The 27,739-nt window shown below is 34.4% G+C and overlaps 1 protein-coding gene across 1 annotated transcript; it reads left to right on the top strand.

The window, feature by feature from the left end:
- Positions 1-24: 24 nt before the first annotated feature.
- On the top strand, positions 25-27,576 carry kappaB-Ras (NFKB inhibitor interacting Ras like 1). The gene is made up of 3 exons (XM_089091694.1): positions 25-199; positions 16,492-16,731; positions 26,786-27,576. Exons 1-3 carry the CDS (start codon positions 101-103, stop codon positions 27,014-27,016), a joined length of 570 nt encoding a protein of 189 aa, XP_088947820.1. The 5' UTR covers positions 25-100; the 3' UTR covers positions 27,017-27,576.
- The last annotated feature ends 163 nt before the right edge of the window (positions 27,577-27,739 follow it).

The following is a 27,739-nucleotide window of genomic DNA, read 5'->3' as shown; positions in this document are numbered from 1 at the left end:
TAGGAAATTCAAAAAGTAAAAATGCTGTAATTCTGCAGACGGAGCACGGAGATTAGAAACAATTGCAATGGTTTCAACCTGAAGACAGCTTTTGTAAAATATGGTGAAAAACAATAGGGTTCTGGTTTTTGGCTTAAAAGGCAGTGGAAAAACGACGATCTTGGAACAGTTATTATATCAAAATGTCACAAAAGACAAGGTTAGGTCTAAGTGCAGATGCTGCTTAGTAGGCTAGCTTAATCTAAATTAATTGTAGGTTACTATACAGCTCATGGTAAATATATACCAAATCATATTATTGAGTTAGGAATAAAGTGAATACACCATTTGATGCCTTTTTTATGCTGATTACAAATATAATAATCATTTCTATCGGAAATGAATTTCGGTCCCCCCCCCCCCCTATAGGCTATATGCCAATTAAGGGTATATATTTCTAAATTAGGAGTGTTGGGTCAAATTTTGTTTCTGATGTAAATGGGTGGTAATTTTAAAATTCCCCCCCCCCCTAATGTAGAAATATATACCCTGAATTGGCATATATAGGGGGGGAGGCTGAAATTCTTTTCTGATAGAAATGATTATTATATTAATAATCAGCATAAAAAAAGGCATCAAATGGTGTATTCACTTTATTCCTAACTCAATAGCCTAATATGATTTGGTATATATTTACCCAGCTCATTTCTGGTAAAAATGCTAGGTATTTAATTTTCACTATTGAAAATTTGCAGCCTAATATATTAACAATACTTTAAGGAAAGGATCCACATATAATGGTAAATTTGCAGTTTAGACTACAACATAATTTACCTAGGATGAAAGTTAATACATCACTTTATGTCTTTTTTTATGTTCCTTCACAATTCAATAATTGAATTCACAGTTCAACAATTCAATGAATTTGTCACATGATGTCTTTTTAATGCTCTTTCACAATTCAGTAATTGCTTCTGGGGCAAATTACATCTTGAGCCCTTAAAGGGGCCTTAAACATATCTTATTTTTGTATCCACACAAAGATGGTATCAATGCTAGTAAAGGTTTTGAAAAGTGGTTAAAAACACACAAGTAGTTTGTGAATAAATTGTTCAAAATTGGTATACTCCAAAGGTATCTATTATAAAAGTAAAATTCCACAAAATTTTATTTTAAAAAATGTTAACATTTTCCTAGCATTCACAAAAAAGGTACATTTCTTCTGTGTGAAAAGAAAAAGGTTACAAATCTGTAAAATTGGATATAAACATAAGAAGGTCTAGAAAGCAACAGCATGGTATTCAGCTGTTGAGTTTGTCATAAAAATCAAATCTCTAAACACATTCTGGTCACTGTTTGTTGAGATGATCCTTGCACTATCTCTTTTCACAGATACACAGATCATGGTCCTCTTCCTGTCCGGTGAACAAGGACAGAGAATATGCTCATTTTTGTGGACAGAACATAAAACTTCAGTGTCTAAACTACTTGTACACTCAATTCTAACAATATTAGACCCTAACTTTCAAAGTTTTTGAGGAAGGGAGTAAACAAATGCTCTAACCATCAAATGAGGCTTCCTAAGGGATAGTCCTAACTGTGTACATATTAGTTGGCACTAGAGTATATTTTTTTGAATTCTTGTTCTGTTGATGATTACTCCTGTATTTATGCCTACAATATCTAGCATTGCAAGTGACCAGTGGTGACATCAACAACTGAGAGGGTAGTCAGTATATATGTGATCTAAACTGTCAATGCCAGATTTGTTTACATTGTAAAACCTGACTGTCTTTGGCTTGCCTGAGTTTGCATCTATCATCTTTGTGTTGTGCATTGAAGAGACTAAAGTTACTATTTTGTCCTTCTTAGGCACATACAATAAAATAGTGTTCTTCTTAGCAAAACCAAATATTGCAGAACCAGGCTCACAATCCCTGTGTGGAAGAAATGCTGCTGGAGCTTGCTCATGTTCTTGCTGAGAGAAGGGCTACTACCCTGGGTGGCCCTTGAACACATCATAATTGTGATATTACATTGAAAGAGTGAGTATGTGAAGTTGCCAATGGCTGCTTGGACTGTTTTGTTCTGCTGTCTTTACTGATAAACATACTCATCAACTTCTACCAGCTTGCAAGAGGAACATCATCTTTGTGACACATACTCAAGGTCTGGGGTAACTGTACATCTAAAGAACAAATTTGATGGGTGTCTACCTCCTCCTCTTTGTTACTTTCTACTTCTATGACTTCTTCTTCAATCTGAAAATTAGGATCCCTATAGTAACCTACATGTGTTAGATCTAATTGATCTCCTTTGGCTTCAAGGAGCTCCATAAATTCCTCCTCAGCTAGTTTCTTGTGGCTATTCATTTGGGGTTCCTAAAAAAGTAAGGAATAAAATGGAAAGGTAAAGGAGGGTGAAAATATTCACCTTATTTGCAACAACTACTTTTGAACCAGTAGGAATGCTATATTTCCTGCTAAAAAGGTTGAAAGATCATCAGTATCTCTATATAAGAAAAGAACCCCAGTTACCTCCTTTCTGTATAGATGCTGGAAATCAGTTGACTCACTGATGATTCTTTGTATGGTGTTCAAAGATTACATAGAACCGCAATAGCATAGCCCCAAGAGTTATTGAGAAATACCAAATTCCAGCAGGGCCCACCATAATTGCCATGAAATTCCGTAGAATTCCAGAAGGATGGTCCCTGTATAAACTGGAACTCTTACCAGTGACAAATATACTAATTCAGGAGGTACACTTAGATCCCAAAGGTTATAATCTTTTATTGTTAATTTTTGAAAATAAATAACTACATAATATCTTAGCAACAGAGATATATTGAAGCCAAAACCCTGAATTGTCAAATCGGAAATGTTTCAAAGTTTGTTGTTCTATATAAGTTTACAGGGAAATTTTTACTTTTAGAGGGTATGCAAAATATTTCTTAAGATGGCTTAAGATGACTAGAACTTCTAATTTCCATTCAAATGAGCCCTCTCTGAAGTGTATATGAACATCCCTCTCATAAGAACCATATACAGCCCCAGGACATAGCTTACAATGCCTGCCCCCTGTACCCTGGGGGTTGTGTTTACTCCAGAGTTTTGTTATCTGACCTTTGAACTATTTCGAGAAAATGGCTATCTTAAAAGTTGTATTGGATGGGCTGGAAGAAAAAAGGGCGTGGTGGGGGCTAGAGGTCCTCCGATTTCTTTTGACTCTTAAAACCTGAACTAGGAATTTAAATTGCCAATCAAATAAGCCTTATCTGAAGTTCGTACGAGCATCCCTTCCATAAGAACCATTTATACCCCCAGAGCATAACTTGCAACGCCTGTCCCCGCGCCCTGGGTGGTTGTGTTGACATCAGAGTTTTTTTTTTTATTCTGAGCTTTGAACTATTTTTAACAAAATGGCTATCTCAAAACTTTTATCAGATGCATTTGAGGGAAAAGGAGCATGGGGGGATAGTTGCCATCTGATCTCTTTTGACTTTTAAAAACTTAACTTGAACTTTTAATTTCTAGTTAAATCAGTCCTCTCTGAAGTTTATACAAGCATCCCTTCCACAACAGCTGTATATGCCCTCCAGGCATAACTTACAATGCTTACCCCAGGCCCTGAAGAACTTTGTCAACCTGGGAGTTTTTGTTATATGATCTGTGAACCATTCTGAAAAAAAATGGCTCTTTCAAAGTTCTTATCAAATGGGTTTGAGGAAAATAGGATGTGGAAAGAGGGGGCTAGGCTAGTAGCTCTCCAGTCTCTTTTGACTCCTAAAAAGGGAACAAGAACTTTTAATTTCCAATCATATGAGCCCTCTCTGAAGTTTATACAAGAATCCCTTCCATAAGAACTATATATGCCCCCAGAGCATTACCTACAATGCCTGCCTCTGTGCCCTAAGGGTTGTGTTGACCCCAAAGTTTTCATTACATGATCTTTAAACTGTTTTTAAAAAAATAGTTATCTCAAAGTTCTTATCAGATGGGTTTGAGGAAAAATGAGCATGGACAGGGGGGGGGGGGGCTAGTTGCCGTCTGATATCTTTTGATTCTTTAAAAATGAACTAGAACTTTAAATTTTCAGTCAAATGAGCCCTCTCTGAAGTTTATGCAAACATCTCTTCCATAAGAACCTTATATGCCCCCAGAGCAATACTTACAATGCCTGCCCCAGACCCTGGGGGGTGAGTTTCTCTTATCTTACTTTTGAACTATTTTTAACAAAATGGCTGTATGTAAAGGAATTTTTGTTATATGTCCTTTGAACTATTTTTAACAAAATGGCTACCTTGAATTTTTTATCAGATTTTTTTGGGAGAAAGGGCTTGGGGGGGTGGCGAGTTGCCCTCCGATCACTTTTGACTATTAAAAAGGGCACTAGAAGTCTCAATTTCCAGTCGAATGAGCCCTTTATGAAGTTTATACAAACATCTCTTCCATAACAACCATATATGCCCCCATGGCATAATTTACGACGCTTACCCCCATGCCCTGGAGGGTTGTGTTGACATCAGAGTTTTTGTTATCTGAACTTTAAACTATTTTTCACAAAATGCCTATATCAAAATTTTCATCAGATGGGTTTGGAAAAAGAAGGCGTGGGGGGGGGGGATTTAACTTTGGATCTATTTTGACTATTAAAAAGTGAGCTCCAACTTTCAATTTCCAATCAAATGAACCCTCTCTGAAGTTTAGCCCCCTGTCCCGGCCCTGGGGGACTGTGTTGACACTGGAGTTTTTGTTATCTAAACCTTGAACTACTTTTAACCATATGTCTATCTCAAAATTTTTATCAGAGTCATTTAGGGCGTGAAGGGAAGAGGGGCGGGGTGCCCTCTGATCTCTTTTGACTCTTAAAAAGTGAGCAAGAAATTTCAATTTCCAATCAAATGAGCCTTCTCTGAAGTTTATAAGAGCATCCCTTCCATAAGGACTATATATGCCCCCAGAGCATTACATACAATGCCTGCCTCCAGGCCCTGGGGGGTCGCGTCAACACAGGAGCTTTTCTTATCTGATCTTTGAACTATTTTTAATGAAATTGCTATTTTAAAACTTTTATCAGATGGGCTTGTGGAAAAAAGAGTGTGTGGAGGGGGGGGGGGGGCTGGTTGCCCTCGGATATCTTTTTACTCTTAAAAAGTGAACTAGAACTTTTAATTTCCAATCTAATGGGCCCTCTCTGAATTTTATATGAGAATCTCTTTTATAAGAACCATATACGCCCCCAGGACAACACTTACAATGCCTACCCCCCAGGGAGTTGTGTTGACACTGGAGTTTTTTTTATCTAATTTTTGAACAATTTTCAAAAAACTGGCTATATCAAAATTTGTAGCAGATGGTTTTGGGGAAAAAATGGCGTTGGGGGGGGGGGGGCTAGTTGTCCTTAAATCTCTCGACTCTTAAAAAGTGAAATAGAATTTTCAATTTCCAATCAAATGAACCCTCTATGAAGTCTATATGAGCATCCCTTTCATAAGAACAATACATGTCTTTAAGGCATAACTTAAAAAGCCATCTCCTGAGCCCTGAGGGGTTGTATTGACACCAGAATTTTTTATCTGACCTTTGAACTATTTTTAACAAAATGTCTGTCTCAAAATTTTCATCAATTGGGTTTGGAAAAAGAAGGTGGGAGGGTTAGTTGACCTCAGATCTCTTTTGACTAGTAAAACTTAACTCAAACTTTCAAATTCCAATCAAATCAGCACTCGCTGAAGTTTATACAAGCATCCCTTTCATAAGAATCATATATATCCCAGGGCATAATTTACAACGCCTGCCCCTGGGCCCTGGGGGGTTATTTCGACACCTGAGTTTTTGTTATCTGACCTTTGAACAATTTTTAACTTAATGTTTATCTCAAAATTTTATCAGATGCATTTGGGGAAAAGGGGGCGGGGGGGGGGGGGCGAGTTGCGCTCTAATCTCTTTTGACTCTCAAAAACTGAACTAGAACTTTCAATTTCCAATCAAAAGTCCTCTCTAAAGTTTTTAAGAGTATCCCTTCTGTAAGAACCATATATTCCCCCAGGGCATAACTTTCAAAGCCTGCCCTTGGGCCCTGGGGGGCTGTGTTGACCCCAGAGTTTTCTTTATATGGTCTTTGAACTATTTTTTTAAAAAAAAATAGCTATCTCAAAGTTCTTATCTGATGGGTTTGAGGAAAAAAGGGCATGGAGGGGGGGGGGCTAGGAACCTTCTAATCTCTTTTGACTCTTTAAAAGTGAATTAGAACTTTCAATTTCCAATCAAATGAGCACTCTTTGCGGTTTATACAAGCCCTTCCATAAGAACCATATATGCCCCCAGGGCATAACTTACACTGCCTGCCACTGGGCCCTGGGGGGTTGTGTTGACACTGGAGCTTTTGTTATATGATCTTAGAACTATTTTTAACTAAATAGTTATCTCACTATTTTATCAGATGCATTTGGGAAAAAAGGGCGTGGGGGGGGGGGGCTGGTTACCCTCCAATATATTTGACGCTTAAAAAGTGAACTAGAACTTTTAATCAAATGAGCCCTCTCTGAAGTTTACACGAGCATTCCTTCCATAAGAACCATATATTACCTCAGGGCATAACTTATAACCCTTGCCCTGAAGACTGTGGGGGGAGTGTCCTGCTCAAAGATATAATTTCCAGAACTTTCAACTACATTGAACAAAATGGCTATCTCAAAATGTTGATTGGATTTGTTTGGGGAAATGGTGGGCGTGGAAGGGGTGTTAGTTGCCTTCCAATCACTTTCGACTATTAAAAAGGGCACTAGCCATTTAAATTTCCAATCAAATGAGCCCTTTTGAAGTTTCTATGACAACGCTTTCTATAAAAACCTTATATTCCCCCAGGGCATAACTTACAACCCTTGCCCTGAGGGCTATGGAGGAGGGGGGGGGGTTGTCATCCTCAAAGACCTAATTTCTAGGATTTTCAACTTCGTTGAACAAAATAGCTATCTCAAAATTTTGATTGGATGTGTTTGGGCAGAAGGTGGGCGTGAGAGGGGGGTTAGTTGCCCTCCAATCACTTTTGACTATTAAAAAGGGCACTAGCTCTTTTTATTTCCGAAAGCACTGAAAGCTCATAGTTCAAAATTTTACTATAATTTTAGTGTTTATTTTCAATATTAAGTAGAAAAAAAATATTTGTAATAAAATTGGTTTTCAGTAAAGCGCCAATGACGCAGTAGGTTTTAGACTTTTACACTGAGAGAAGGAGGCGATACCCAAACTCTTGTTTGTAGTGATTTTTGTTCGTTTCAAGCTTCATTTGCATATTAAATTTAAGTTTCACTCGTTTTAATATTTATTTATTCATTTACATTAATATCAATTGTATGTTTGTTTACATTGATTTTTTATTTAATTTCTGGTCGGTTTAAGTTTCATTTATGATTCAATATCAAAATATTTTTTTTTCGTTTTAAGCTTGATTTTCATATCAAATCTAAGCATTACTTGACTTAGGGTCTATTTATTCATTTATATTATTACTTGTTGTATGTTTTTTGCTATGATTGTGTATTTAATTTCTGTTCGTTTTTAGTTTCATTTATTTTTTAATAGTAATCTCTATTGTATGTTTGTTTGCATTGATTGTTTATTTAATTTCTGTTCGTTTTAAATTTCATTTATTCTTCAATAGCAAATTTTTTTTTTCGTTTTAAGCTTGATTTTCATATTCAATCTAAGCATTACTTGCTTTAAGATCTATTTATTCATTTATATTATTACTTGTTGTATGTTTTTTGCTATGATTGTGTACTTAATTTCTGTTCGTTTTTAGTTTCATTTATTTTTTAATAGTAAGTTCTGGTCGTTTTTATTTTAAAATTAAATAAAAAAAACAAGTTTTTTAAACTGAAAGTAAGGAGCGACATTAAAACTTAAAACGAACAGAAATTATTCCGTATATGAAAGGGGCTGTCCCCTCCTCAACGCCTCGCTCTTTACGCTAAAGTTTTTTATTGTTTTAAAAAATAAAGTTGTGAGACAGAGTCAAACTTTAGCGTAAAGAGCGAGGCGTTGAGGAGGGGACAGCCCCTTTCATATACGGAATAATTTCTGTTCGTTTTAAGTTTTAATGTCGCTCCTTACTTTCAGTTTAAAAAACTTGTTTTTTTTATTTAATTTCCGATCGTTTTTGAGTTAATGCAGCTTTTATTTGCTTAAAAATTTTACTTTTCTTTTGCTAAATGGATGTCTTTACAAATTAACTTACGTAACTAACTTCTATATTCGTATATTTTTCTTCTGGCAAAAAATACAAAGTTGCAGATTTTTGCAGATATGAGCTTGAAACCTATGTAATAGGGTTTTCTGATACACTGAATTCTGACGGTGTGATTTTCATTAAAATTCTTTCACTTGTAGGGGATGTTTTCCCCCTCTTTAAAAAATCGAGTAAATTTTCTCAGGCCTGTAGCCTTTGATGAGTAATACTAAACTTAATAAAATTTATATATTTAGGATCAGCATTATAAACACATTCTTCTGATACATATATTGACATCACAATTCCGTTTTTAAAAGTTTCGATTACTATTGAGCCGTATCGCTTGTTTTTTTATTGTTTTTTTATTACGTATATGTTATTACGTATATGATGGGGTTCTCCCCTAAGTCAATACCATGCTCTTTACGTTAAAAGTAAAAAAAAAATTTAATTCACAAACCCCTGAATCACAAAGGCCGTTTAATTGGAATAGATTGCTCTTTTGAAAGCACTAAAAAAAAACTGTAGCTTAAAGAGTGAGGTTCTGACTTTGGGGAGAACCCCCTCACATACGTTATAATTTCTGTTTGTTTTAAGTTCTAATATTCCTTTTTACATTTCAGTTGAAAAAACTTTTTTTTTATTTAATTTCTGATCGTCTCATGATCGATTTAATTTCTAATGCTTTGGAAATCCGGCGCCCCCTTCATAGACATGTCTCTTACCCCAAAGAAACATCCTCCATGGAAATATTCTCCAGATTAACCCCCTCCTCTAGCCCCTCCCAGAAAAAATCCTTCCTGAAAATGGTTATATACTTCCCAATAACCAATAAATAATGCTGGCAAGTCCGGCGCCCTCTTCATGGCAATTTCCCTTCCCCCATGAAAACTTCCATCATGAACAGGTCCTCAAACATAACCACCGACCCACCCTTACCACCCCCTAACCGAAAAAAAAACCTCCTGAAAACTTCTGTATACTTCCCAATAACCAATACTATATGTTAACATTGGGTAAAGTTCATAACTTTTAGCCCTCCCTCTGGGAACTTTGGGAGATTATGTCACCCTAAAAGACATATTTATCATATTTTCGACCATGTTGAACAAAATGGCTATCTAAAAATTTTGATCAGGTGACTTTGGGAAAAAAATAAGCGTGGGAGGGGGCCTAGTTGCCCTCTATTTTTTTTTGTCACTTAAAAAGGAAACTAGAATTTTTAATTTCCGTTCCAATGAGCCCTCCCACGATATTCTAGGACCACTGGGTTGATACGATCACCCCTGGGGGAAAAAAAAAACAAATAATAAACACTCATCCGTGATCTTTCTTCTGGCAAAAAATGTAAAATTCCATATTTTTGTAGATAGGAGCTTGAAAACTCTACAGTAGGGTTCTCTGATACGCTGAATATGATGGTGTGATTTTCATTAAGGTTCTACAATTTGTAGAGGGTCTTTTCTTCCATTTTTGAAAATCATTCAAAAAGTCCTAGGTACTTAACTTTTTATGAGTAACACTAAACTTAATGAAAATTATGTATTTGAAATCAGCATTGAAATCTGATTCTTTTGATATATCTATTGGTATCAAAAAGCCGTTTTCTAGAGTTTCGGTTACCATTGAGCCGGGTTGCTCCTTACTTACAGTTCGTTACCACGAACTGTTTGATTTAACAGGTATTTGTATCTGCTGAGCTTAAGTTTAAAATGGCCTTTACTTTTCTTTAAAGGAAATGGGAACTTCGTGGGAGAGTGTAAAAACGGAGGCTTTGAATAGATTGGGATGGAGGAGGAGCTTGTGTAGCTGTGTTGGCCTCAGGCGGCTTGGTGCTGCGGTTAGTTGTTAGTAGTAGTAGTAGTATAGTTGTAGGATACTAGTGGGTAAGTTTTTAGGTATTTCAGTTAATAAATTATTAGAAATGTTCAGGTAATCTAGCACTTGGTTTGAAATAAAAGCATTTTCTTCAATGAAAAATATATCTATGTTGCTGTGTCTTTGCTAGGAACTAGGCCTAAAAAGTAAACTCAATATAGAATAGAGTAACTTTTTATTTACAATAAAACTTAAACACTGTTAAAAAAAAATGCAAATGTCTTATGGCATAATTAAGCATATTATCTGTTACAAAAAAAGAAGAAAAACAGCTCAAATTCAGACAGTTCCCAACAAAAACAAAAATAGAAACATTATGAAAACATTTTATATTAGAATATTTATTGATTGTGAAATTTTATTGTTATAAATAGGTACCATCAGAATATATTACTTTTGAGCAATTTATTTATTAACTAATGGTATGTTTTTAACCTCTTTTCAAAACCATTACTAGGCTACTGTTGATAACTTTCTTGTGTGGTTACAAAAATAAGATACCTTTGGGCCCCTTTAAGGGCTCAAGATGCAATTTGCCCCAGAAGCGATTTTTAATTGTGAAAGATCACAAAAAAGACATCAAGTGATATATTCACTTTCATCCTAGGTAATTTTTTTTGTAACCTGCAAATTTACCAAGATAATACCCGTGATGCTTGAACAGTGGCTAATTTTGATTAAAATGTGTCTTTATGAACACGAAAAGCAAATTTCTAATCTTGGATACAGTTTATATAGGATAGTTGGGATTAAGATTGGCTGATGGTTGGGACTGTGCTGGTTAAGATTTCCTAACTACAATTTAGGAAAATATTGGTCTTTAGCCTATCATTTGAACCTGGACATAAGATACCCTTGTATCCTATCCTATTTAATGCGCTAAATAAAAAACAAAACTGTCTAGTGGAAAACATTCCCTAATTTGTGTTGATTTAGAATTTACTGATTTGGAGTTTTTTGTTTCAAGACTTTTTGAAATAATATTTTGCAATTGTGGAATTTTTATAGTTCTAACTATGAAAATTTCTGTGAAACTTAGGATAGAGCCTAAGACCCCTTAAACATGATAGATAGATAAAATTTTATTTTCACCAAAATCTTCATGGCACTGCCAAATTTATTCGGTATAGTCACATTAAAAAGCATTAGTCACATTATAAAAGCATAGTCACATTATAGTCACATTAAAAATTGAATATTAAAAAAAACGCTAATCAATCCTCCTGATTTTCATTGTACATATTTACAAAACTAGGTGTAAAACTTTTCGCTAACCGCTGATGGGCACAGCATACCGGCTGAAGTTTCTCGACAGGAACTGCAAGCCTGCACCGGAGTCGTTTTGTTGTGGATTCAGGGGGGGGGGAAGGGTTGGTGGATTAGGTGGATCAGAGACTGTCTTCCGAAATCCATGCAGAGTTTCTCTTCTTTTTTTTCAGAGTTTGCATTTTAAACTTTGTTAGCAGCTCTTCATACGACATTTCTGCCTGCTTTGATGCTGTCATTAGAGCTCTTTTCTAAGCTCTTTCGATCCTGGTGCTTTGCTCAGTCGTCAGTCCAAAATGTCATATAGAAGTTGCATGTTCCTGAATTGGGCGAATAAAAGATGTAAATATTCAGAGGAGACCCTTAACCTGAGTTCTACAGTCCCCAGTTAGGGCTGCAGCAATATCCATTACCTAACGACCTCACACTCAACTAAGTGGATATACTATTAATATTAGTGGTGTTTTAGATTAATGAAGCTTGAAACATTAGCTCAGATAGTAGTTATGGTTGATGCATCTTGGCTAAAAAAAATAATGCCAAAGCATCAAAACATAGTTGAAAAATATTCAAATATTAGGAAGAAGCCTAACAATACCCTTCCCTTCTAAGCCACCAAGTATATTTATTTACTGGGTAACAAGGGCATTCATATGAGAAGTAAAACAGACTTTAATCCCCTGAAAGACTTAAAATATGCCAAAAAATGCTTGCTATTGTAATATCTGGGAAACGAAAATGCTTTTTTGAACAGTTTTTTTTTAAATCCTCCCCCTCTACAATAGTTGATTAACCGCCCCCTCGTATGCCTGGGAAATACTGACCATGGACAGTTGTCTTCCCCCAGAGTTTTTTGCCTCTTTCCTTAGACTTCGAAAAATACCCTTTTTGGCATTTTTATTTCCCCCCCCCCCCCTAGACCTATATTTGTGTGGACTGACAACTGTGACCAGTACTGCTGCTGTGTAGCTTAGAAAGCAATCAAATTTCTCAAACAGTCTATTTTTTTTTCTTTTAACCATGGTTTTCAGTTTTTTACCCAGTGCATTTTCTGGCCTGAGTTTTTTCCTTCATAAAATGTGTTGTAACTTGTAATTTTTGAGCTAATCTGAATTTTGAATTAGTGAAGCACTGTGTCCTACTACTTGATAAAACAACAGAATTCTATCATTTAGATGATGCTTATACGACTTACTACCCAGGGTGCTTTTCCTATCGTTACAAATAATCTATTTTAGTTTCTTTGTTCTTTTACTTTTAGTTGTAAGCAGGCAAGAACCCTTACAATGTATAAAAGAAAAAGAATTAAAATTACAGACACTTTCCAAATAAAACAAATTTTGAGCATTGTAGCTATAAAACTACATACTGGAGATATTTGAAAAGAGTGGGTGAGTCTTCAGTTGAATTTGAGGGAGATATTCTATTCTCTAAAAAAAAGAATATCAAAAAGAAATACAAAACGAAAACTGTCTGAAGGGAACTTGGGTATCCCAAGGTTTGTGATAACCTTTTTGAGTAAACTTATTTTATTTTTCTGTCAATCCACAACTAGTTATTTTTTCTTCATTTTTTCTTTGTTAATTTATTATTTGCTCAGTGCATTAAAACAAGGAACAGGTTTTCTTTTACCATTTAGGGCTATTGATTTCACTGTCCACAGTGTTTACTGTACCTCATTTAGTGTGCCACTTCATAGCTGAAAAATGGCATGAAAAATACATATACTTGAGGGGTATCACTAGCTGTTTTACTGACTTGTTGGTCACTTTTGCTGAATGGTTTTGGTGATATTGCTGTTAAAATTGCTTATTTTTTTTTACCAACTGAGACTTCTTTCGCTGATTTTTTTTTTCCTGTATTTCAATCAATCTATTTACCCCAGTAAAGAACAATTGAGCCTGTAAAAATTAAATAAAAAAAACAAGTTTTTTTAAATGAAAGTAAGGAACGACGTTAAAACTTAAAACGAACAGAAATTATTCCGTATATGAAAGGGGCTGTCCCCTCCTCAACGCCTCGCTCTTTACGTTAAAGGTTGTTTATTGTTTAAAAAAAAAATAGAGTTGTGAGAAAGTCAAACTTTAGCGTAAAGAGCGAGGCATTGAGGAGGGGACAGCCCCTTTCATATACGGAATAATTTCTGTTCGTTTTAAGTTTTAACGTCGTTCCTTACTTTCAGTTAAAAAAACTTGTTTTTTTAATTTAATTTTTGAACGTTCTTGAATTAATGCAGTTTTTGATTTTGGCTCACCGTACATGAATAATTAAAATAAAATTAGAATATTAAATTTACTTTTATTTGGTTAAATGGCTTTCTCGAAACTTGTTTAATTTTATTTACGAACGTTTTTATTAGTAATAAATATACGTAACTTACGAATTAACTTACGTAACGAACTTCTATATTCATATGTTTTTAATACGTATATTAGAGGGTTCGCCCCCTAGTCAATACCTTGCTCTTTAAGCTAAATTTCGAAGTTTGTTTCAATTCTTTAAAAATTACCCTTTAATCACCAAGGCCGTTATTTAGAATAAATAGCTCTTATGAAAGTACTAAAAAATCTTTGGCTTAAAGAGCGAGGTATTGACTAAAGAGTGAACCCAATCATATACGTAATAATTTCTGTTCGTATTAAGTTTTGATGTTGCTCCTTAGTTTCAGTTGAAAAACTTTTTTTAAAATTTAATTTCTGATCTTTTTTTTTTAAATAATGCTGGGAAATCCGGCGCCCCCTTCATAGCAATGTTCCTTCCCCCATGAAAACTTCCTTCATGGATGGATCCTCCCATATAATGCCCAACCCCCAACCCCCCCCCCTCCCCCAACCAGAAAAAATCTCCCCTGAAAACGTCTGTATACTTCCCAATAACCAATACTATAGGTTAACATTGGGTAAAGTTAATAACTTTCAGCCCTCCCCCAGGGGACTTCGGGGGATTAAGTCATCATAAAAGACATAGTTATCATATTTTCGACCATGCTGAACAAAATGGCTATCTCAAAATTTTGATCGGGTGACTTTGGGAAAAAAATGAGCGTGGGAGGGGGCCTAGTTGCCCTCCATTTTTTTTTAGAAAAAGGGCACTAGAAATTTTAATTTCCGTCCAATGAGCCCTACCGCGGTATTCTAGGACCACTGGGTCGATACGATCACCCCTGGAAAAAAAAAACAACAAAAAAACAAGCACATATCTGTGATCTTTCTTCTGGCAAAAAAATACAAAATTCCACATTTTTGTAGATAGGAGCTTGAAACTCCTGCATTAGGGTTCTCTGATACGCTGAATATGATAACGTTTAGGGGGTCTTTCCCCCTTTTTTCGAAAATCAGCCAAATTTTCTCAGGCGCGTAACTTTTGATGGGTAGGACTAAACTTGATGAAACTTATATATTTGATATCAGCATTAAAAGCTGATTCTTTTGATGTAACTATTGGTGTCAAATTTCCGTTTTCTAGAGTTTCGGTTACCATTGAGCCGGGTCGCTCCTTACTTACAGTTCGTTACCACGAACTGTTTGAATGGCACTTTGTGCCACTATTTTTTGTTTGGTTACCAATTTTTTTCAACCAAGTTTTTTTTTATGTTTTTTTTACCAACTGAGAAAGAATTTTTTTCACTGTTTTTTTTTTATATATTTCATCAGCTTATTAACACTAATACTAATGCAAAAAAAAACTTGATTAAAAAACTTAAAATAGTCGCACTTTTAAAAATATCTTAAAATTTCCTTATAAGGGTCTAAAATAGTGTTCCTAGAAAATGTCACAAGAAAAGTTGTATTTTACTTAGAAGTAAAATCTAAGTACTTCTAAGTAAATCTAAGAAGATATTGGTACTTTGTAAAGGAGAAAAAATCTGAACTTTTGTCATCTATAAAATTGGTAAGTTAAGATTAATTCAAGAAAATATAATTAAATTAGAAAACGAACTAAGATCATCAGCTCGCTCTTTCATCCTACTGAAATTTTTTTTGTTTACTAATATTGTGTTGACATTCTCATAGGATTAAATTTTCCACAGAATTCCATTCAAATTTGTTGACCACAATTAATGGGTTTCTGAACACAGACACAAATTATGTAATGTCTAGAAAAATCAATGGAAGAAAAAATTGATGAAAGGTTGTTAGATAGAGAGGCCCATCAGTGCAAGAAGTTTTTTTTATGATTAGGTTATACTTTAGTTTTAATAAGTAGATTTAATTTAAAAAACCCTGCCCTGAAAATAGAAAATTTCCTGACCATACCGCCTAAGGCCAACACATCACAAAGCTGTGCCATTTTCTAGGCTATATTTTCATCAAGGATCACCACACTTCTAGAGAGAAGGCATTAATTGTGGCAAGTTTTAACCACAATCTCTATAATTTCTGGATGCCCCTTGATCCATTGTGATGTTACAAGGCCATCAACAGTTGTGTATTAGGAACTTTTTTTTTTATTGAACATTGGCTGTCTAGAGTAGAGCAAATACTTATTTTAGATGTGACCAGGGATGTAAAAAAAGATTTGTTTATTTTTTGGATTTTTATTTGAATAACTTAACAAAAAAGTTACATTGGAGACAAGTAACAGAGAATGTAAATAACCATTAATTGATACGTGACTACCTATATTGCAGAATGTATTTCCAGAAATTACGAATAATTTTTGCTGATCAAATTTAGAAGATAATTCTGTCCTTTCTTTTATCCTACTGAAATGTTTTTGTTCGCTCCTTTAACAAATAATTGTGACAATACAGAAGACACTGAATTTAACAAACTTTTTTAGCCATCCCCCTTCTCTGGTGTATTTTAGGGATCTTTCAAGAAAGGTTGTAGTAGTGTAGTGAATTGATGCTCTCCTGAGCAATACGGAGCCCGGGGTTCAATTCCCGCTGCTGCAAGGGTGAGGGACAGGCCGACTACCTATACCTGTAATAAAGGGCTAGGAACTAAAATGTCGATTCAACGCCCTGTGCGTCATCAATGTCCCTGGAGGATTTGTGTCTTTTTTTCCGGAAGGTAAAGCTCGTGGATTGGAAGCCCTTGCTTTAACTAGTCCCACAAATATACAAATTATATTCCTTATTTGTCTTTTCTTTAAACATTTATTTATTCACTTTTGTCAATTTTTTTCCAGGTTTTTCATCCTACAATCGAAGATACTTACAACATAATGATTATTAATGACAAAGGAAGTCAAGAAGGGATTATATTTTACGACACGGGTGGCTCTTCTGGCAAAAGTCCAGAAATACCAAGACACTACCTATCTTCAATGGATGGTTTTGTTCTTGTTTATGCTGTTAACAACCAAGAGTCATTCAATATGATTGATATATTAAAAAGAGACATAGATAAGAATAAAGAAAGAAAAGATGTAAGTCACCCTTTATAATATCGTAATGTTAAAGAATGGAAGGATCAACTAGTAGTTTTTGCTTGTATAATTACTTATTTATTCCCTTATTAATTACTATATTACTTATGTTTAGTTTTCAATTACAAAGGTTTCAATGATGATAAAAAAGGGTAACTTTCAGTGAAAATATCCCCAAGACCTAAGGAGAGGAAAAATCTGGAGTATGCTTTTCTATGCGATTTTGTGGTGCCTCAAGAAATTGATGATACTTCTGTAAAGTAGTCTTTCTTCTTATAGCGTCTGTTTTAACAAATTTAAAATGTTTGCTAAGAAAATGCTGTCTTTTCTGTGAAAACCAGTTGGTCATTTTCTATGCTCTTAAAACATTTGAAGAAAATATTGCATTTAAGCAGCAGTAGATCGGGAATAATATAGTAATTAATAAGTAATTATAATTAGTAATTATAGTAATTAATAAATAAGTAATTATAATTATAAATATAAGCCATGCCAAGAAATATCAAGATACTATAATGGATGGTTTTGTTCTTGTTTATGCTGTTAACAACCAAGAGTCATTCAGTATGATTGATATACTAAAAAGAGACATAGATAAGAACAAAGAAAGAAAAGATGTAGCCTAAGTCACCCTTTATGATATTGCAATATCAAAAATGGAGGGATCGACTAGTAGTTTTTGCTTGTATAATTTTTTCTTAATTACTTATTTTGATCGTTTATTCAATTGTTGCTCAATTAGTAATTTAACTATTACGTATTTGCTTATTTAATTTTGATTTTTAACTTGCTTAATATTAAAGTTATTTAATTAATAAGGAGGTTAGTTTTTTCTAAAACAAAGTTATTTTAATTATCTACTTTATTATTTAAATATTATTTTTATTGTTTACTGGATTGTGTTTTTTCAATTATTATTTACTTAATTTAATAAAAATCAAAATTATTAGTATGAAGTACTTTGTTTTTAAAATAAGCTGTTGTATTACGAGTCTTCCAGTCAGTAATTATACTGGTTACGTTTGCAAAGTTTTTTTTTCGCTTTATCACAGGTAAGAAGGACCAGCGGTAATTTAGGATTTATACTGTTTATGAACATATGGTTCAAACGTAGATTCATTTACTACATGCATAAATAATGCCAAATTATTCAGCAATGCGTTGTTTTTTTTTGCACTTTAAATAATATTTTTGATTTTTTGAGAGTTACTATTTATGTAATTTCATTATTATCAAAATTCTGTTAATATTAATTAATTTTATCTAAAATTAATTATTATGCTCCCAAGTGTATTCTAGTTGGGTGCTAAACACTGGTCAGATTTGTAGAGCTCTTTATTTGCTTCATTAATTTTTTTGCATCTTTTTTTTTATTTTTGCGTCATATCAACATCAAAGGTTGGTTAGACCAGCCGGAACTTAAGAATAAAAATGAAGTACATCTGACTCAAACATAATTTTGTGTATCTTTCATGCACAAATGCTACCACATTGTTTGACTTCACGTTGTAACTTTTATTGTTTAAGTATTATGATTTACAAAATTGGTTAGTTAATTAATATTTATTTAATTTAATTAATATTAAAGCTATTTCAATATTAAGTACTTTAATCTAAAAGTAAATTATTGCATTCTTAAGAGTGTTTTAATTGGGCACTAAACACTGGTTACCTTTGCAGAGGTATTTTTGCTACTTCAATGGTAGGGAAGACCAGCCGCAACTAGGGACAAAAATTTCTCTGTGTATCTCTCTCAGACAATTTTTTTTTAATCTTATATACAAAAAAAGAAGCCACATTATTTGGCTGCACATTTAAAATTTGTGTGGTTTAAGTATATGATATACTAGATTAATTACTTAATTAATATCTATTTAATTTAGATAATATTGAAATGGCATTAATATTAGGCTAAGTATTTTTTTCTCCTGAAATATATTGTTGCGCTTCCATGAGTCTTCTATTTAGTCACTAAACCGATCATCTGTACAGTTTTTTTTTTTTTTTTTTTTTTTTTTTTTTTTTTTTTTTTTTTATACCAAAAGTTGAGAAGACCGGCTGTAATTAGGGGCCAGAGAATGTGTTTCTACATCTTGTCAAAACACTATTCCGTCTCTCCGACATACAAAAAAGAAGCCACATCATCGGGCTGTACATCTTTTTACTGTCTCTCCAATTGAAATCCTAAAAAAATAAAGTTTTTGTCGCTATTTGATTACAGCTTGTTATGATAACCGCAGCTATGTGCTCCGTGGCTCTCTTGAATGGGAGGTAGGCCGCCACCCCTCAACCCCTGTTGTTAATATTCATATCATCCCTGACAGAGGTAAAAAAGGGCAAAGAATGCGGCATTGGACTTTACAGTGCCAACCGGCGATTCTGATCTCTGTTTCACGACCCTTCAACCAATGTCTAGAATTTGGGGCTGGGGACCAGCCATCTTGTAATTTTAGCACACTGTTCCTGTTTACCTTCCTCAGATTTCTCCTGGTACCCATTTAGAGCTGGGTCGACTCTGGCTGAGCCTACAGAGTTAAGCCACTGTCCGTTCCAAACTAAATAACCAGTGAGGCAGGACTTGGTCCCTGTCTTCACGGACAAAGATTTCAAGTCCAGCGTGCTAACCGCTCGGCAAGGACGGCTTTTTTCCCTGACAAAGGGGCCTATTAAAATGTTTCTTATGGGTTGGGATTTAAAAAAAAATTCAAGATGATGATTTTCAACGTTTTTTTTAGACGAATTCTTAAAAAAATTATTTTTCTTTATGGACAAAATAATTATTTTGAGCAAAACAAAACTTTGTTATTACTTACCCTGTAAATTTCAAAAATAATTAAGAAAAATTAAGAGTTAATGCCTTGATGGATAACGAGGCCTAGGAAATCAGAGCAATCCTCTATTAAGCTCTTCTATGTGTTTGATAGTTTTCACTCACTGTTTATTATTGAGAAGTGGTGTAACAATGGCTAATGTAGCCATCTCAAAGATGGCAGGTTACAAAATATAAGGAGAAATGCAAGATGTAGTACTTAGAGTAAATTGTAAGATTCTTTACTTACAACTAACTGGTAATGTGTTTGCTTATTGACTGGTGGACCAAGCTAGCTAACCTATTGAAAGGTTCACCAAAGATGTTGATGGCGTGAGGCCCTCTGTCCTAAACTAAATATTATATGTCTTTCTTCAAGGCTGGAGTTCTTTTTGTAGCATAGAAACTGGTTGATCGGACTGAAGCAAAATGGAAAATGGTTTGCGCATATATAGATACCTTAATTTCAAAATAGCATTATCCAGTGAATTCAAGCTAATACTAATCTACTATAGTTTTGACATACAATAGAGATCAGGACTATCCTGTTAGTAGCACTTCAGAACTGAGCAATTTCACCAACAAAAATTATACCACAGAACGGGTCCTTATACAACATTGAAAATTATACCACAGAACGGGTCTTTATACAACATTGAAAATTATACCACAGAACGGATCCTTATACAACATTAACGGGGTCCATGGCCTTTCGCCTACTAAGCCGAACTTAAAAAACTGATATCAATTATATTACAGTTCTGAGAATTTTTACTAACTATTCCATCCCTGTTTGATCCCTATTTAATCTAACATTACCGGTGCACCCGTAATGTTGCACTCCGGAGTACACATAACTCCCAGAGTAGGAGCACCTAGTCCTCAAATGGGGATAACGGTGACAGCCTTCTTATGGTACCCCTGAAAGGGGTAGGCACAGGAAGGGTTTGCTACTGCTAATTTCAGTTAATATCTAGCCACTGGCTGTCCTAACCAGTGTGTGACCATGAGGCAAGGTATATTGTGGAATATCCTGCGGAGATAGGATGAATTGAAGCCAATAGCGACTGCCAAAATTACACCCGGGGGGTCAATTCTCTGGAAATGTAAAACACCTACCGTTGTGAAAGAAATTATCCTTTGAGGAGCATTCCGAGCAGGAAGAAAGATGTTTTCATGCTATTACCGGTTCTGAGGATAAAGTGCTACTTATCGCTGACGAGTGGTGAGTGGCTCTCCCCTCTGTTTTGAGGAATGAGTGTTACCTACCCAAGCTGGTCTCAGTCTGGTGGATCGAGTTCTCGGGATTGGGAAAACAATGACGGACACCTTGACTACAAGGAAAGCCCTTGTCACAAAGGGGAAAAATAAAGGGATAGCCAAGTCCTATCTCAAATTTTCATGCCCAAGAGTACACCAATAGCCCAGGGGCTATTGGCGCTATTTTTTGTGTGGAGTCGATGAGCCTTTCTAGCCTGAGCCTCGACTCCGTTTTGTGAGTCTGCCCATAACAGTAATACTAGGTCTCCACCGGGGGAAGGAATTAATACATGAAAAAGAAAAGGTTTTCTGACCGCTCTTTTTAAGTTTTTCAGATAGCTTCTTGCTTGAAAAAAGTGCCTGGAAAAATGATGGACCATGTCTGAGAACTAACGTAACAATTCCAAAGAATTAAGCCAAGAAAACAATAAGACTTGGATTAAGTTAAAGGTGCTTACAAAAGAATATTCAGTGAACTATGCTGATAAAAAAAAGTATTAATTTGGTTGTATTAATAGTTAGTAGACCAGGAATAAAGTATTGTAATAAATGAAGCTCTGTCCTTTTAGTTTTCTGAATTTGTATTACAAGGTCAGATCAAACCAAATGAAAAAATAGATTTTCTAATAAGAAAAAAAATTGATTGCATTTAAAAGTGCTTTTAGCAATGATAAGACAAAAAATCGGCATCAGTGTTTGTCATAAAACTAAAATTCAAAATTTTGTTTAAAAATGCTTTTACAACTACCACTAACAATTTACTGCAGCACTAAGCCGCCTGAGGCCAATACATCTACACAAGCTGCTCGTCCGTCCCAATCTATTTAAAGCCTGCTTCTTTACAACCTCCTAAGAAGTTCCAATTTATCTTAAATCCTTCTTTAATACCTGATCCCACCAAATTCGGGGACAACCTGCTTTTCGTTTGGCCCTAGATAGTTTTCTGAAAAGAACGATGTTTGCAATCTATCATCTTTCCTCCACAGAACATATCCTAATAATCTCAACATCTCTCTCATTATAGCCCTAGAAAACAAGATAGAATCATTTTTTTCGTACAGCTTACTGTTTGAAATGCGGTCAGTCAGAGGAGTAACCAAAACAATCCGTAGACAATTCCTCTGGAAAACGTCTAATAAATACCCCCCCCCCCGTCTTTCGGAGCGCCCATGTTTTGGAACCATATTTGACCACTATGACCATTGTAGCTTCCAGTAGTCTAATCTTGATTTGAAGACTTATCTTCCCATTCTTCCAAAGTTGTTTTAACTGCGAAAAAATGGCGAATTAAATATTTAAAAGAAATAACTTCAGCATTCTGCTCCGTAAATTTTATTTAGGGAATAGAAGTATGTCAACATTTTCAACATAAATGAAAAGTATGCAAGCATTACTGCACATAGGAGAGGCTAAATTATTCTACCCTAGATTCTGTCAAAAAGATAATATGAAAAAGTAGTTTATTAATGATAATGAAATCATTATTATATTACATAAAAGATTATTTTATATTTTATAAAATAAAAGATTGTGATCCCAGAATTTTGTTTTTGAACCTGAAGAACGTTAGTTTGGCCTTACCTGAAATGTTATGAAAGCATAAATGGGAATATTCAAACATTCGAAAATACTCTAGTAAAATTAATTGAAACAATAATATATTTAAAAGTAATAAATCGAAGATAATGCTCGCTGAAAAATAATAGGCTCCCTAAAAGAATATTAGTTTAAAGTTTCCTGAAATGAAATAAAAATGGCAAGGAAGTAAAGATTTTCCAAGGAGGGGTTACGTCAATCTGAAATCCGCCTTTGCTGCTCTCATAAAAATGATTGTAAATATAATTTGGTAAAAGCAATTAAGCTAAAGATTAACCCCTCCATAGGAGCCGGTAAATTAATCTACAATTTTCCTTTAGTCCTGCTATAGAAAAAGTTATTGAAAAGTATATATATATATATATATATATATATATATATATATATATATATATATATATATATATATATATATATATATATATATATATATATATAATGAAAAAACCTTGTTTTGTTTTATTAATTTTTTCGTTTAAGTTAATATAATAAGTAATTAATAAACTATGCATTAATTTGCTGAAGAACAAAACCCAACACCTAATGGGAGTTTGCTCTTGGAAACAGGTAGATTTTCATTAGCCCTTTGACGTCTCAGCCGAAAGTCCTATTTTTTGTTGAAATATGCATTCGAGAGATGTTTTCAAACGGACATCTGTAACAGCCGTACATTTTATATAAACTACATATATTGGTTTGGGAAAAAATGGACTGCTTTTCGGCTTTGTACCTCTAGAAATTTGAAAATTTTATACAAATGTTCTTGATTGTCCTATGCTGATTTCTTTTTTTTTCGGTCGACTTATCCCCCTAAGTATATTCTGCATTTCATTTTTTTGAATATTTTGGCCTTTAATTTAATCTAGAAAATTGTAGTTCTTCTAGAGTAAAATTGGCCGTCCCTAAACATGGCTATCTCAGAATTTCGGTTCGAATTGTTTCCTTGGAAATGAATTTAGTAGAAATCACCCCAACTCAGTAGAACTATAAAACTTAAAAAAAAAAAATTCCGAATGAGTCCTGTTTGACGTGATCAAACAGCTCGTGGTTACGAACTGTAAGTAATCCCAGCTCAATGGTAACCGAAACTCTAAAAAACGGAATTTTGATACCAATAGATACATCAAAAGAATCAGATTCTAATTCTGATTTCAAATATATAAGTTTCATCAAGTTTAATCTTACCCATAAAAAGTTCCGCGCCTGAGAATATTTTGCTGATTTTCGAAAAAAGGGAAAAGACCCCCTAAAAGCTATAGAACCTTAATGAAAATTACACCATCATATTCAGCGTATCAAAGAACCCTACTGTAGAGGTTTGAAGCTCCTCTTTGCAAAAATGTGAAATTTTGCATTTTTTGCCAGAAGAAAGATCACGGATGTTTTTTTTTTCCCCAGGGGTAATTATAACGACCCAGTGGTCCTAGAATATCGTAGGAAGGCTAATTCGAAAGGACATTAAAAGTTCTAGTGTCCTTTTTAAGTGACCAAAAAAAATGGAGTGCAACTAGGCCCCCTCCCACGCTCATTTTTTTCCCAAAGTCACCCAATTAAAATTTTGAGACAGCCATTTTTTTCAGCATATTCGAAAATGTAATAAATGTGTCTTTTAGGATGACTTAATCCCCCACAGTTCCCAGGGGAAGGGCTGCAAGTAATGAACTTTGCCCATTGCTTATATATTGTATTGGTTATTGGGAAGTATACAGACATTTTCAGGAAGGATTTTTTTCTTGTGGGGGGGCCTGGAGGAGGGGGTTACTCGGGAGAATCTTTCCGTGCATGAAGGCGGCGCCGGATTTCCAAGCATTATTTAAAAAACGATCAGAAATTAAATTTAAAAAAAATAAGTTTTTTCATCTGAAAGTAAGAAGCAACATTCGAACTTAAAAGAAACAGAAATTATTACGTATATGAGGGGGTTCGCCCCCAAGTCAATACCTCGCTCTTTACACTACAGTTTTTTTTTTGTGCTTTCAAAAGAGCTATCTATTCTAATTAAACGGCTTTTTTTATTCTTGGTTTTTTTAATTAAACAAAATTTTAACTTTTAACGTAAAGAGGGTGGTATTGACTAAGGGGAGAGCCCCCTCATATACGTAATAACATATACGTAATAAAAAAACAATAAAAGAAACAAGCGATACGGCTCAACAGTAATCGAAACTTTTAAAAACGGAATTTTGATGTCAATAAATGTATAAAAAAAATGAGCTTATATTGCTGATTCTAAATATATTAATTTTATTAAGTTTAGTATTACTCATCAAAGGCTACGAACCTGAGAAAATTTACCTGATTTTTTAAAGAGGGGGGAAACATCCCCTACAAGTGAAAGGATTTTAATGAAAATCACACCGTCAGATTCAGCGTATCAGAAAACCCTATTACATAGGTTTCAAGCTCATATCTGCAAAAATCTGCAACTTTGTTTTTTTTTGCCAGAAGAAAAATATACGAATATAGAAGTTCGTTACGTAAGTTAATTTGTAAACTACGCCAGAACCAAATTTAGAGACAGCCATTTAGCAAACGAAAAGTAAATTTTTTATGCAAATTTTGTTTACTTATTCAATGATGGTGAGCCAAAATAAAAGCTGCATTAACTAAAAAACGATCAAAAATTAAATAAAAAAAACAAGTTCTTAAACTGAAAGTAAGGAGCGACATTAAAATTTAAAACGAACTGAAATTATTCCGTATATGAAAGGGGTTGTCCCCTCCTCAACACCTCGCTCTTTACGCTAAAGTTTTACTTTCTCACTACTCTATTTTTTAAAACAATAAAAAACTTTAGCGTAACGAGCGAGGGGTTGAGGAGGGGACAGCCCCTTTCATATACGGAATAATTTCTGTTCGTTTTAAGTTTTAATATCGCTCCTTACTTTCAATTTAAAAAACTTTTTTTTTTAATGTAATTTCTTTGAAAGGTTGAGAAAGATATGCTGAATGTTTTCCAGAGAAAAAGTCAAAGGTTAGTTTTCGCTAGGTCACCTTTCGCGGCCGAAGGATAGTAAAGTGCTAAAAATCATCCAGGGCTAAAGAATAAGTATGATATCCTCCAATAAAGTAGGAATAATTCAAATAAAAGTTTACAGGAACTAGGAGCTTCATGGGGAGGGGGTAAAGAGAGGAGCTTAAACTGAAATAAAGTAGAGAAGGTGTAATAGTAGTTAGCATCTTCAATAGGTAAAAATTGTAGTTTTTTTCCTTTACTAAATGCTTTGTTTTGTGAACGACTGTAAATAACTTAAACTGACATGACATCGCAAATAAATTTTGATTTTTTCCTTCGTATAACAGATGCAATATGATCCAAACATGGTGTCGTTTTTGTTCTCTTTTCGTTTTGTGACCTTTGACATCTGAATGGATCAAATAAAAGTTAGGTTTATCAACGGCATGGTTTACTAACTATTTCATACACAGAAAGATACAATTGAGAGAAATTAAGAGACAATAATATTTTGTTTCAAGAGAAGTCGCGAGGTGCAAGAAGGCCTACTTTTTAGTTCAGAAACTCTGTAAATGTTAGTCTAAGATACGGCGACTAAATGTAGGAAATAAATTATAGATTAAATCCGAGTATTATATTGCTGCCATTTTTTCTACCCGATAGAGCTTAAATATAGAAAATAAATAAGCTGCCTACATTCTGCTTATGCTAAAAAATACTCATGGTATATCCCTATCGACAGGGGAACAAAACTGAAAAAAGCTATATTTTTATTCTATTTTCATGGTATTCAGAGGTGTAAATTGGGGGAGGGGTGATTCTTCACCCCCCTAGATTTTGAAAAAAAATATAAATTGAAAAAAAAGTTAAGTTGACCCCCCCCCCCCTTTAGATTTTGAAAACACATTTTTTGGCCTTCATTAATAAAATGAACAAAAATCCTTGCCTCGCCTTAAATTTCATGTATTGGCACCCCGGACAGTCTTTCTTCTTTTGGCAAATATCCCAGGAAACCAAAGTATAATCATCTACTGAACAAGTACAGTCAAAACTCTCCAAAAGTGACCCCGCGTACCTCAGCGCCTCTAGAGGGAAAATGTTGTACTACTTAATCGCTCCGAGGCAATAAATTAAATTTAATACAGCTTTTACGGAACAAGTATAATCCCCTACGGAACTTGTGATTTAGTCGCCAGGTTCGCATAGGTATGGAATCGTCTCCGGAGACACGGACAAAGGGTCACTTTTTTGTGTAGAGAGGATAGGTTTTGTCAGTACTTATTCAGTATGTGTCTATACTTTGCAGGAAAGCTATGATACCCCTATTAACTCTTCTTATTGCTATTGCTAGTTTCTTCGCTTTAATACTAAAACCTCAACTTATCTATCACCCTCAAATAGTTTCTTCGATAACTATTAAATTTATTTTCTAGGCTCCAGTAATTATAATAGGCACAAAATTGGATCTTGTGGAGGAACGTCAAGTTGATTATAGTCAAGTCCTTGCTTGGTCTGCCAAAGAGAAAACCAAGTGCTATGAGTTATCAGTTTTTGACTTGAATTCTTTGCATGAACCATTTATACATCTGTCGTCCAAAATTAACCCACCTCAGGTCAAAAGTGGGTTTTCTCAGATGACAATGAGATCAAAAGCTAAAGATTGATGAGAGCTAGTGGTTAGTTTCAAATTTTATTGTTCTATTTATTATTAATTCCGGTATGAGAAATTAAACTATATTTAAAGATGATGAAATTGAATGGCTTAAAATATTTTGGTTATATGGATCACTTTAAGCTAACTGAGATTAAAAAAAGACACTAGAGTAGATTTACTGCGAATGGCTATTGGCCGCGCTGTGTCGACTGTTGATATGCAAGAAACTCTATTGCCTCTGATGCGATATTCACCACTTCGTAAGACAACCTCCATACCCTCTTTATAATATGCTCCTCTGATATGCTTGACAGGATTCTTAGCTCCTTGATTCTACTGAAAAGAACAGTTGAAGAAACTTTGTATTCTATGGTTTATCTCTGAAAATGAACAGTTTTACCATTGACTAGGCTCCCCTATTTACTTTATGATAAGGTTTCAAAGGCGACATATTTGCATAAATATTAATATCAAACATATTAGGAAGTGTAATGGACCTCTGTTTTTTGCTTTTTTTATATTATAAACTAGTATGGATTTATTAATAAAATTATCTGTTTTTTTCGCCGAATTTTTGAGCAGGAAGCCCCCCCCCCCCACAAACGACGCCACTGATAATGTGAGTTAATTCTATGGTACCACGTGCCTTATTATGTGTGAAGTTTTTTGTGCAACTGTTATGTTATTTTATATCATTATGTCTTAGATAGTGTAAATAGATTAAAATAGCCTT

Source organism: Artemia sp. Qi Xiang Cuo, chromosome 7 (genome assembly GCF_049724085.1).
Source record: "Artemia sp. Qi Xiang Cuo chromosome 7, ASM4972408v1, whole genome shotgun sequence".
Classification (NCBI taxonomy): domain Eukaryota; kingdom Metazoa; phylum Arthropoda; class Branchiopoda; order Anostraca; family Artemiidae; genus Artemia; species Artemia sp. Qi Xiang Cuo.
This window is presented reverse-complemented; position numbering and strand designations above follow the sequence as displayed.